Genomic DNA, 12,396 nt, shown 5'->3' with positions numbered 1-12,396 from the left:
TCAAATAAAGATTCAAACGGTCATGAATCAGCAGATTCATGATTCGGATCACGTGTCAAAATGCCAAACTGCTGAAATCACGTGACATTGGCGATCCAAAATATATATTTAGTCTGATATGTTGTCGGACTAAATATAAAATATCTTAAACTGTGTTCTGAAGATGAACGGAGGTCTTATGGGTGTGGAACGACATTAGGGTGATTTATTAATGACATTCATTTCATTTTTGGGTGAGCTAACCCTTTAAGTACAGTAAGGATATAAAAAGACTCTGTTACTGTTATTTAGTCCCCTAAATGAAATCTGAACACATGACGCAGTGCTTACCACAGCCTTTCTCGTCACTGTTGTCGTTGCAGTCGTCATTCCTGTCACACACCTCGTTTTGCGGCAAGCAGTTCCCGTTTTCACAGCGGAAGTCTCCAGGTGGGCAGGTGGGCGCTGGAGTCCTGCACAGGTGATCCAGCTCGTCAGATTCATCCCCGCAGTCGTTGTCCCCGTCACAGATGAAATCCCGAGAGACGCAGCGCCCGTTCTGACAGGTAAACTGGTGTTGTTGGCATGGCTGATAGGTGCAGCCCTGTTCATCACTGCTGTCTCCACAATCATTACGACGGTCACACCTGATAGACACGAAACGCACAGCAGGGATTTATGGGGGAAACTGCTGTTTATTTTAGGAACCAATCTTTTCATTGGCTCCAAAACAATGTTTACATCAAGTAAGCCTTGTATAAATACTAGGGATGCCACAAATCTCAATATAATATTGAACCTTTCGGTACGGCATTTAGGTTCAATACACGCTTGTGGATTGCGTTTTTTTCTTTTTGGTTTTGCATTTAATGAATTATTTATATTTCTCTTCGTTTAAAATATCTCTATCAGTTTATTTCGGCTCTGTTTGAGTGTGCCTGTGAGTCTGCGCGCTGATATGAGCAAATACTCAATAATATGCACTAAAGTTTAAAACACGGTTTAGCCGTGTTTTAAAGCCTTGCCAGTTAAACATTTAATTCGTGTTTTACATGTGCTGAGCGCGTGCACTAAAAGCCAGTCAAACACACGTGATTACTGGACTAAGTAGTCTTACTGCGCTAATATAGTCAAATACACACAAGGTTAACATGAACACAGTCAATTATGTCTAAAGTGAAAGTAAAATCCCATGTGTCTGTATATGAGATGCGAGCAGGTCTTAGCAGCGCAGCCTAGAAATTGTGGACACTTGTCCTTAAAGGGACCATTCACCTCTAAAATTATGTTAATAATTTCAATCACTCACTGCTCTTGAATAAAGTAATAATACAATACACTTTTAAACAATGTATATTGTATATTGAAGACTATTTCTTTTTAATTTCACACTTAAATGCTCAGAGCTGCCACTGTAAATCTTTATATATATTCATTTTATATTATACAATACACTAGGAATCTGTACAAGTTTTTTTAAAATTAAAGTTAAGTTTAAGTAAGGTTTTTCAAGTCTTTTAAGTAAAATAAAGAAAGCGTATTACAATAAAAAAAAAAAATCTTTCTGTGTCGCCTAAGAATAGAATAGTAAAAAACGAACCGAAAACCGTGGTTAAAAAACTGAGGTATGTATTGAACCGTGGGCTAACTGTATTGTTGCATCCCTAATAAATACTGTAAACTAATCATAAACAGAAAAACAGAGGATCAAATGGTTGATATTCAAATGTACCCTCTTTCATGAAAAATACAAAATAATTAAATAATAAAATGAAAATTTAAATACAATTCTTATTCTTCTTATTATTATTTAATCAAATTACCCCCTTCATAAATATAAAAATCATTATATAATTATATTTAAATAATACATACAATTATTTTTATATAAAAATAAAAACAATATTAAAAAATCATTTATGCATGTTTGTTTTCAGAAACTTAAACATTAAAAAATCTGCATCATCAATAAAACGCAATATTTGTCTCTCTACTATCTGTAGCATAATGAATGAGCTTCTCCAAAGTGGCTTATCACATACATTGCCTGTGAGGAGGTTGCATTCGTTGCATCTCTTACAATACATCTGCAGCCTTTTTGGCTTTAAATGCATTTCTGACCTGTAGGAGCTGCGGATGCAGAGGCCGTTGTTGCAGGTAAACTCGTTGGCGGAGCAGGACCTACGAGTGCAGTTCTGGTGCTCATCGAATGCGTCCGAACAGTCAGCGTCTCCATCACACACCCATTCCCGCGGGATACACTTCCTCTGAGGAGGCCTGTTATTTATACAGGTGAACTCTTGAGGAGAGCAGCTGCGATTAGCTGCGTGTTTGAGACAAAACAAGTCCAGAATTAAAAACATTATACAGTTTTGTAAACCACTTTTTTTTCAAATCAAAGTGATATATCTGCAAACAAATAGTGTGGCTGTGAATTCCATTATGGCAAAACTTTGCAAGCTACCTAGACAGCATTTTAAGCCATCACAGGTTCCAATGCAAAGTCTGTTCCAAACAAGAGGTGAAAAGCTTATGCTGTGTGTTCATAAGATGCCTTATTCTCACCAGATTCTAATGCTTCCTTCACATCACACAGAAAACTATAGAATAATAGACTAAAAGTTTAGTGATAAAGTTTGTCCAAGATGGCAGATGAAGTGAGAGTAATGTAGACTATATTAAATAATAATTTTAATTATTTAAAGAAACTATCAAATATATCTATTTATATATTTTATTAGATAGAGAAAAGTGGAATAAAAATAATAATAACAATGGACTATGCCAAATATTTGTGTAGGAAATATATTTTCATGCTTTTTTGTCATCGTTCACAGGACAAAAGTCAAACATTAGTAAGTCAAATCTCAATATGAACACAAACATTTTACATTAAATTTTTCTATATTATCGATCTATCGATCCACATTCAATTTACAGCTCTTTCCTCTTACTGTATGCCAAAAAAATTCTCATTTGTGTCTATTTTCACTTCTCCTATGGAAATGTTTGAGACTGTTTTGATATTTCAATTGAAAACTCATGCTATGACAGAGCGACCTCTGGAGAACTGGAGAGGACAGAGAGAGTTTAAGAGCTGACCCAGTGAGAGCAGCCATCTAAGACTCTCACAAAGCAGTGAGTGAGGCAGGAGAAATTAGGAATGCAGACTCCTTACACAGAGGCATCAGACCTCAGCCACGAGCTACAGATCCCTCTTCAATCACCAGCCACTGTTCACTTTGAATCATTTTCATCATTATTTGTCATAATCTTCATCAACAACATTTTTTTACTGACGAAAACAATGATGAAAACCTATCTGCATTTTTTCCAATGAATAAAAGCGAGGCAAAAAACGTTAAGGACGATTTGGGAAATGATCCAGTATGAACTGATGTCCGGTGTGGTAGGTGATCCATACATTTGAATTGTAACATGCTAATCAACCCGGCAGGACTTAATTCGGCATGCATTTGCTGTCTGTCTTATAAAACGTTTAAAAATGTAAATATGTGGGACAGTGGGAGAAAGAGAGGAGCAGACATATGGAAAGGTGTGACGACACGAAAGAGAGATCAATTCAGTCCTGTTTTCTGCGCGCACACAGAAAGCCGCTTCTCAGAAGTCACAGAGCTTTCTTTCGTGTTTTTTCCGTTTTACTGGACACATACACACAATTATGTCAAAATGTCTGTTTTGGTGAGTATTCACATAAATACAGTTAAAAAACACTCAATGCTTTTGACTGAACAACTTTAATAACGATTAATCTATATATAATTTATACAAAAAATGTCTTATTGAATGTTGTATGCAAGTTGTTATAAAGACTGCATATATCATTAATTTAAAGCAAGACAATGTTCTTTTTTCTTTATGAGAAGTGGTTCTATATAATTTTAAGATTAAAAATTAAATATTAAATCTTTGTCTTTATTGCATGTTCAAACCTTAATATCATTCATATTAACAGGTTAATAGATGATTTCTCCAGGAGTATCATGAATTTTGAAACTATATAAAAATGCTTAAATACTAAACTCTATAATTTTATAAATCTACTGTCGATTCAGACAATAAAATCTTATGATATTTATTTAACTAAAACTAGACTAAAACTAAAGTAATCAGATGACTACAATTTGACTACAACGTAATGGCATTGTAGACATAAGACTATACCTAAAACTAATTAAAAATTTGGTGTCAAAATTACTGCCAACAGCACCCTAATACACTCATGGCCTGATGGAGGCGAGAGAACAGAGGAGGAAAACAGATGCAGAGACAAGACAAACTAGCCAAAAAGTCAAGATTGAAGCAATAAAGCTTGGTTTCACAGACAGGGCTTAGATTAAGCCAGCATTAGCTCAAATAGGGCATTCAAGTAGTTTTTGTAAGCGTGCCTTAGATAAAAACACCCCTGATGTGCGTCTTGAGACAAAACAATGTCACTGACATAGTTTAAGATATATCAGAGGTGCATCGATAGTTTAAGATATATCAGTGGTACTTGCTTTGAGTTAAAACAGCTCATTTTAGTCAGGGACTAGCTTAAGCCTTGTCTGTAAAACTGGGGGGAAAGTAATAAAAAGGTTAGTTTGTAGTAACTTGGTTAGTTTGTTTGGTGTGTTTGAAAATGGGGTTCATAAATCAAAATAATTAATGACAGCTAAAATAATACATTGCAGTATTTATATTTATCAATAAATAAATAAATGAGATGCATGAATGTAAATTATTATTATGTAAATGTTATATTACATTTGCACAATACATCATTTATAATGTAATAATATCATAATTTACATTTTTGCATCTCTTGCAATAACTCTGCAGCTGTTCTGTGTGTTTGGTGGTAAATCCAAATGGACAGACATTTAAACAGCATATTACACCAAAAGTACAATGTGAAATGTAAAGAGAGGGGGTGGAATCAAATTCAGGTTTAGACAGAGCAATACTGACCACAGTTGTGCCTCTCGTCCTCATCGCTCATATCCCCACAGTCGTTGTCTCCATCACAGATCCAGGACGAAGCGATGCACCTTCCGTCATCACAGCGAAACTGCTCAGAGTTGCAGGTCCTCACCATGGTGGCTGTAGGGATCAAACACACCGCAGTGAGCCACGGATCAAGAAGCAGCAGAAGAGCGACCTGCCCGAGGGCCATGTCTCACTCTGATCTCAGACAGAACTAAGGAACATGCGGCCTACGTAATCCATTTAACCATTAAATCCCATCCTGAACAGCCAGAAACGTGGCTGAGTGCTTGGATTCCACGGGCAGAGGAATTCTGGGAGAGAATAAGCATTCCTCTCTCTAGTGTCCCGTTTGAACAAAAGACACCGAGGGGTGCTGCGATTAACGGGACAAAAGCGAGAGGATGGGGCAGTGTGTGTGAGAGGAGGGGGCAGAGAATGTCAAAGGAAGGGCCAGTGTCTGTGTGAGGGCTTTTCTGCTGAACGTCACTTTGGAGGAATGTGACACACAATAAAGGGCTGGACTGACCACTGGCATCATAGACACACACCCCAAAACACCAGACAGTTAAAGGCACTCCAGATACCACTGAAGTGTCATTCAGTAAAGCAAACCTTTTTCATATTATTGTAGGTTCAAGTTGTTGATATTATTGGTCATTCCTGTAATATAGCACGTTTTAGTTTATAAATAGTTTATACGTATATCAGACTTTAAGATAAATCCTTATATTGTAACAAAAACCTATAAATGATCAATTTATAAAGTGATTACTTTTTGAAAATTTTGTTTTCTTAATAAATAAGTTGGGCGTGCCAAAAATGACAACATCCAATATTCACTGAATTTATGATTTTAAAATTCAACCCTATATTCACTTACCTGTGATAAACAAAAATGATCTACCGTTTAGAGTTCGGGTTCAGAGTGTTTAGTATTCTTAAAAAAAAAAAAAATAAATAAATAAATTTGTATTTACTTTTATTAAGTAGATTTTTTATTTAAGTAGATTTTTTTTATTTAAAAGTTGTTAAAAATTCAATTGTATTTTTAAAAAAATGCTGTTATTAAACTCTCGTTTCATCAAAGAATCTTGAAAACAATGTAGCACGATTTCAAAAAAAATATTAAACAGCACATTGGAAACATGTTCAACATTAAAAATAAAAAATAAAATTTCTTGAGCATAAAATCATCATATCAGAAGAATGACTTCTGAAGGATCATGTGACACTGAAGACTGGAGTAATGATGCTGAAAATGCAGCTTTGATCACAATTTTAAAATATATTCAAATAAATAAATAAACTATTTAAAATTGTAATAATATTTAATAAAATATATAAATATTTCTTATTATTTTGATCAAATAAATGCAGCTTCAGTGAGCATCTTTCAAAAACACAAAAAAAGTATTAACAAAATCCCATACTTTTGAACAGTAGTGTATGATATCTAATATATTAAAATTACCTATATTTTTGAGACATGAAAATGCATTGCATAGAAGGAATCACCCATATATCAGTTTTTCTTCCTGATTTACTGTAGGCTATTGAATAAATGAAAGCAAACAACATTATAAAGCAAATCCTTATTGTACCTTATTGATGCAAGGATCTAAACATAAATCATAAATAAAAAATATGCATTTGTTTGGTCATTTACATCAGCAGAATACAAGAAAAAGCAGCTCTCAGACTCACAAAAACCTCCAGTCTTTTGTGAGGGCATTTTCACAGAGCTGCAAATTGCCACAAAAATGCTGGTCTGAATTATGACATTTTAGTTCTGTTTCTGCCAACCGAACCAGTTTCTTGAACACAACGTCAGCCTCATCTTTCCACTGTTTGACTTCATGCATCACCAGTGGAGCGTGTGGAGGGGAAGGAATAACATCATTTCCCTGCAACTTCAATGCCCACCAATGAGGCAGGATACCCATCATTAACTCACCACCCAAAAAAACATGGCCAGCGGTTTCCCTTGATAAATACAGCTTTATCTTCACATCACAGTGTTTTCATAGTTTCCCCCCATGTAAAGTGGTTCATACAGGGTCCAAAATTGTAACTTTTAACATTTTTTAATTTTAACTTTTAAAATTTTAAGTCCATAACTTTTTTCACATATGTTGGATGAATGCCTGATAAAATGTGTGTGTGTGTGTGTGTGTGTGTGTGTGTGTGTGTGTGTGTGTGTGTGTGTGTGTGTGTGTGTGTGTGTGTGTGTGTGTGTGTGTGTGTGTGTGTGTGTGTGTGTGTGTGTGTGTGTGTGTGTGTGTAGTACTTACTGCAGGTAGTGGGCTCATCAGAACCATCACTACAGTCTGTCCCACCATCACAGTACCAGTGCCCAGGAATACAGCGTCCGCTTGAACAGCGAAACTCATTCTGAGAACATGTCGATGTGGCTGAGGAGTGAGGAGGGAAGAGCATTCTCAGTCAGAGGTAAACCAACACTAAAGTCAAGTAAACAGATGAGTGTTACATAAATCAGTCAACCTTAAATGGCAAACATGGGTCATAAACATGGAAAACAATCATCAAACAAGACAGAAATGACTGTCCCTCAGCGGCACCAGGTGGAACCGCTCACATACATCGGTCACTAATTTAACTAAAAATCCAGAAAGCGCAAGTTGAACAACAACTGGCTCGAAAACTAAAAGGAAATGATTATCTAATGGTTTTTGAGCTGTTAAAGCAGTTACTCATTTAATTCCACTCTAAAGTAGAAATACACAAAAAAAATGATTACACATTTTCTCATTTTCCCGATAGTTGATTAATTGATTATTTATTTATTTACTAACCACATTCATAGTAACAACATTCACGGGTGAGGAGTATCTATATTCTAGGGGCAATATATTTTAGCTGAGCCCCCGTTGTAAATTTTTAAAGGCGAGCATTATTTTAGCCGTTATTCATGCAACCACACTATGACAGATATGTATCACGTTTATTTAGTTTCTCTTTTTCCCCTTATTTTATCCCCTTTTGACAAACTTGTTAACTATAGCAGAAATTAACATGAATGTGTTGGGTCGTTTGAACACCTTTATAATAATCATGTTAGTTGATAAAATAATATTTAAATTATTTGTAATATATTTTTATATTATTTAATATAATACAACTAAAACAAATGAAGATATTTTTGATGAAATCTGAGAGTTCTCTACCCCTCAATAGACAGCTATTTAATGAACACTTTCAAGGCCCAGAAAGGTAGTAAAGACATTGTAAAAATCGTCTATGTGACTCCAGTGGTTCAAAATAACGCCTTTATTCAACTATTTCTTCTAGCCTCAATAGCAGAACAACTCATGCGCATGAATCATGGTGATCACGTGAACAGTGTCAGCCAGTGGCCTGTCTAAGCCGTCAATGGGGACCAAAATTTTTTGGGCTACCCACATTTTTCAAAATATCTTCTTTTGTGTTCAAAAGAAGAAAGAAACTCACAAGATTGTAACATCTTGAGGGTGAGCAAATTAAGGCAGAATTTAAGTTTTTGGGTGAACTATCCTTTTTAACTTGAATTAAAAGTTAAATTAAAATCTATGAACCAAACCGACAGGAGAGAGAGAAACTCACCACAATGCGTCGGACTCTCGTCACTGTTGTCTCCGCAATCATTATCTCCATCACATAGGTACGAGCGTGGGATGCAGATGTTGGTGGTCTGGCATTTGGTGTGCTCTGGCTGGCATGTCCTCTCAGCTGTGTTTTATAACAACGAAAAGCCGTTATAAATTGCTTAAAATCAATTTATGAGACATAAAACTATATCATATGCTTGTAAAATGCAGGCTGTTTATATAGCAACTTTTGTAACATACCACAGTTCTGTTCATCTGATGTCCCATTGTCGTAGCAATTGTTCATTCCATTGCAGACAAAGTCCCGTGCAATGCATCGACCGTTATTGCAGGAGAACTCGGTGTTGGGGTCGCAGGGGCGGAAAAGGCAGCTTGTCTCGTCGCTGTTATCGCCGCAGTCATTATAGTGATCGCAGCGGTAGTGATACGGCACGCAACGGCCATTTCCACATGTGAACACGGTGGGCTCGCAGGTGTGAAATGCTGCCATGCACAGATAATAAAAAAAAAATCATGTTGACATGCAGAAAATGCAGAATGAACTAACAGGAACTAGTGGAACTCACCGCCTACATCCTCTATCTCTCTATTTAGTTTACCTGAGAGTGAAATGAATGCTGCTGCTTGTGGGACTGCATGCCAAAGAGTGCATTGTAGAAGAGGTTAGTATTTTTATGAATGGTTATTACATTTTGTCTAGTCTAAGACTACTGTTCCAAATCCTAGTAAACTGCCTTAGTGTCGCTGACTCTGTATTGTATATAGTTCAGCCAAAATTTAAATTTCTGTGAGAGAATAAATTTAAGAGTTTATTAACATGAAGTTTTAGTGTCAGTACTACATTGAACTACTTTAGGATTTAAATAAAAATTGCCGTTAACATGCTTAACTAACAATTCAGTGCACTGATAATTTATGAAAATGTTATTTCTGAACGTTCGAAACGCCCAGTTTCAAAATACATTTCCATAAAATCCTAAAATTTTTAAATAGATTTTTATCTGTTTTTCAGTTCTGAATGAATTCTAATTATATTTATAATCAACATGAATTGCATTGATTTTTACATGTAGCTTGTTGCAATGCGTTATGGCATTGTTGTCTCTGCAAAACGTACATGTGGTACTGCCTTAGAATTTGGCCAAAAGAAGGTGCCTAAAAAGGCAGCAAAATCATGTTAACTAAATATGTAGGCAGAACACAAGGTTTAGGAACAAAGCTTTTAGCTACACGTGAATAGAAGTAAGCAAGAATACACACCAAAAACGAAATGACTCTTGGATCCTGGAGCAAGAGATTTGAGCAGATTGTGCAAGTAAGAAAAAAGCAAGAGGAAATATGTTAGTGAAAGATTGCGCCGCAGTGCAGGAGAGGGAAATTCATTCACCGACTGCAAACAGACAGTCAGACAGCGACGGAAAGACTTAGACATAGGTATTGTCAACATGATATTATATTATACACATGCAATATCAATTTTAAGTTTAGTTCACTCTTGAAAATGCATCATTAATAGTCAATATGAGTGAAGTCCTCTTGAAGTGAGCACTCTAAATGGTGCAGAGCATTGCTGTCGCATATGTGCATGTTTGACACAGCATTTATGGCACATATTCTGGCACATATTCTGAATCAATAAACTGTATTCACATAATTCTGAAAAGATTTGAAGTCCTCTGTACAAACTAACAACATCTAAGCATCTCACCACAGACTCTCTCGAGTTCATCACTGCCGTCCCCACAGTCATCATCGTTGTCGCATTTCCACTGGGCACGGATGCAGCGGCCATTCATGCAAGTAAACTGTCCCGACTGGCAGCGTGTCCCATTGTCAGGGATGCAGTATTTGTTGTCGGCCAGATACCAGCGCCCCTCAGAGGGACACTGACACTCTGCTCCCTGAGGGCCTGATGTATTTTAAATTAAAGTACTTAATTTCACAATGTAAGTGTATTAAACATATTTAATTTTAAAGATGGGTTTAACATTAGAACTATACCAATTATATTGATTGTTTAAAATATATCTAACATTTCTTCTTTTGTTTTAAAAGAATGTAGGCTCTGTTTTAAAGCCTAGTGAGCTGCCTATATAGGCCTCATAATGTGCACTCCAGAGCCAAAGATAATCCAAATATAATTAAATTCTAAGGGAGCATCACATGTTGAGCTGTGCCTATGTAGAGTGCTCTAAATGAGTCAACCATGAGGTTTCATTTCAGTACACAGCAATGCAGCTCACTAGGTTTTTGAACAGAGCCTTTAAATTAGAGCAGGGGTGTCCAATCCCGCTCCTGGAGGGCGACTGTCCTGCAGAGTTTAGCTCCAACCTTAATTAAACACACCTGAACCAGCTAATCAAGGTCTTACCAGGGATACTCAGCCTTGTCCACACTGATACATTTTCGGTTGAAAACGCATCTTTTTCTCTCCGTTTTGGCCTTCCATCCACACTGAGAACATATTCTAAGGCAACGAAAACCATCTCCGAAGCAGATACATTTGTAAACGCTGTCTTCGCATTGTAGTGTGGACTGTGAAGATGGAGGTATTTGAAAACGATGACACATATGTGTAGTACTAGTCACGTGACGCATATTGTACCAATAGATATGTATCTTTATTCCGCTATTGTGCCAGTTATGTGCTATTCCCTTTCAAACAGTTACTAAAATATATTACTTTGCTCACTTCATATCACAGTCCTGTAAGGATGACAGACAATTTACTTTGTCCTGAAGCAAAACACAAGTGAATTTACGTTTCACACAAAACTTAATAATGGTTAATCATTTTATTTAACATAATATCTCCCCATTCACTGATGAATAAAATAATCCTGCCAGAAGAATTGTGTAATAACTTTATTACACTGTCTGTATCATCTCAGTGAGCTTTAATGTTGCATCTCATGCGCATTAAGTTGAATTTGGCGTTTACCTATGTTTCAGTGTGGATGAGAAACTTTTGGAAAACATTAGTGTGGATGGAGAGCATTTTGAAACAAAAACTCAAATCTATCTGGATTAATGTAGATTTAATGTAGCCCTAGAGACCTCCAACAGGTGTGTTGAGGCAAGCAAGAGCTTAACTATGCAGGACAGCGACCTTCCAGGACCTGGTTTAGAGCATAATGGCTTTAACTGTTTTGAAATATGGACATACCTGGGGTGCAAATATGGCTGCAACCACCGTTGAATTGTTCGCAGGGACTGCTGCACTGCTGCTGTTTGCTGTTGGATAGCACGTGGATGTCCATGGGCCGTGATGGAAGGTTTTGTAGCATCACCCTCTGGTCGGACCCATCATGCTTGTTCGCGCGGTAGATGCTGCGTGTGTTCCAGTCCGTCCAGTAGATCTGCTGACCGTACACTGTCATTGCAAATGGGTAGATGGCAGTGCTTACGATGATCTCACGGTTAGTGCCGGTGAGTGAGCACCTCTCAATCTTCTGTCTGCACGGAGAAAGAAAACCAGTAAACCTTTCCTTAACATTATGTAGCACAAACAGTGCAGGAGAAGTGTTGCTAGGTAATAATACCAATAGTGTCTTGATATGAAACTATAGATCTTACAAACTGGCATCTGCCCAGTACAGCCTCTGATCGTCATAGTCCAGTGTCAGACCATTTGGCCACACCAGACTAGTGTTGACAATCTCTGTCCTGAAGTTTCCCCCCAGAGTCGCACGCTCTATCTTAGCGTTGGTTCCCCAGTCGGTCCAGTACATATACCTGACGCATACAGAAATAGAAATGCATTTAAATTAAATTTTAAAAAATGGCTCATTAAACATCTAAATCACAGAGCTACTGAATCAGA

At 36.8% G+C, this 12,396-nt stretch overlaps 1 protein-coding gene across 3 annotated transcripts in view; it reads right to left on the bottom strand.

Moving 5' to 3' along the window:
- The window catches only part of lrp2a (low density lipoprotein receptor-related protein 2a), a 117,408-nt gene that overhangs the window by 43,955 nt on the left and 61,057 nt on the right, over nucleotides 1-12,396 (bottom strand). For all 3 annotated transcript variants that reach the window (XR_010905082.1, XM_067444520.1, XM_067444521.1), the window contains 9 exons: nucleotides 12,150-12,308; nucleotides 11,740-12,029; nucleotides 10,282-10,482; nucleotides 8,814-9,056; nucleotides 8,569-8,694; nucleotides 7,260-7,379; nucleotides 4,951-5,082; nucleotides 2,101-2,302; nucleotides 331-626 (listed from right to left, as the gene is read on the bottom strand). Coding sequence is in view for 2 of the 3 variants with exons in the window: in XM_067444520.1 (XP_067300621.1) it covers nucleotides 331-626; nucleotides 2,101-2,302; nucleotides 4,951-5,082; nucleotides 7,260-7,379; nucleotides 8,569-8,694; nucleotides 8,814-9,056; nucleotides 10,282-10,482; nucleotides 11,740-12,029; nucleotides 12,150-12,308 (1,769 nt within the window). In the remaining variant the exon portion in view is untranslated. The remainder of the gene's footprint in view (nucleotides 1-330; nucleotides 627-2,100; nucleotides 2,303-4,950; nucleotides 5,083-7,259; nucleotides 7,380-8,568; nucleotides 8,695-8,813; nucleotides 9,057-10,281; nucleotides 10,483-11,739; nucleotides 12,030-12,149; nucleotides 12,309-12,396) is intronic.

The sequence above is a fragment of the Pseudorasbora parva genome, chromosome 5, assembly GCF_024679245.1.
Source record: "Pseudorasbora parva isolate DD20220531a chromosome 5, ASM2467924v1, whole genome shotgun sequence".
In the NCBI taxonomy this organism is placed as follows: domain Eukaryota; kingdom Metazoa; phylum Chordata; class Actinopteri; order Cypriniformes; family Gobionidae; genus Pseudorasbora; species Pseudorasbora parva.
This window is presented reverse-complemented; position numbering and strand designations above follow the sequence as displayed.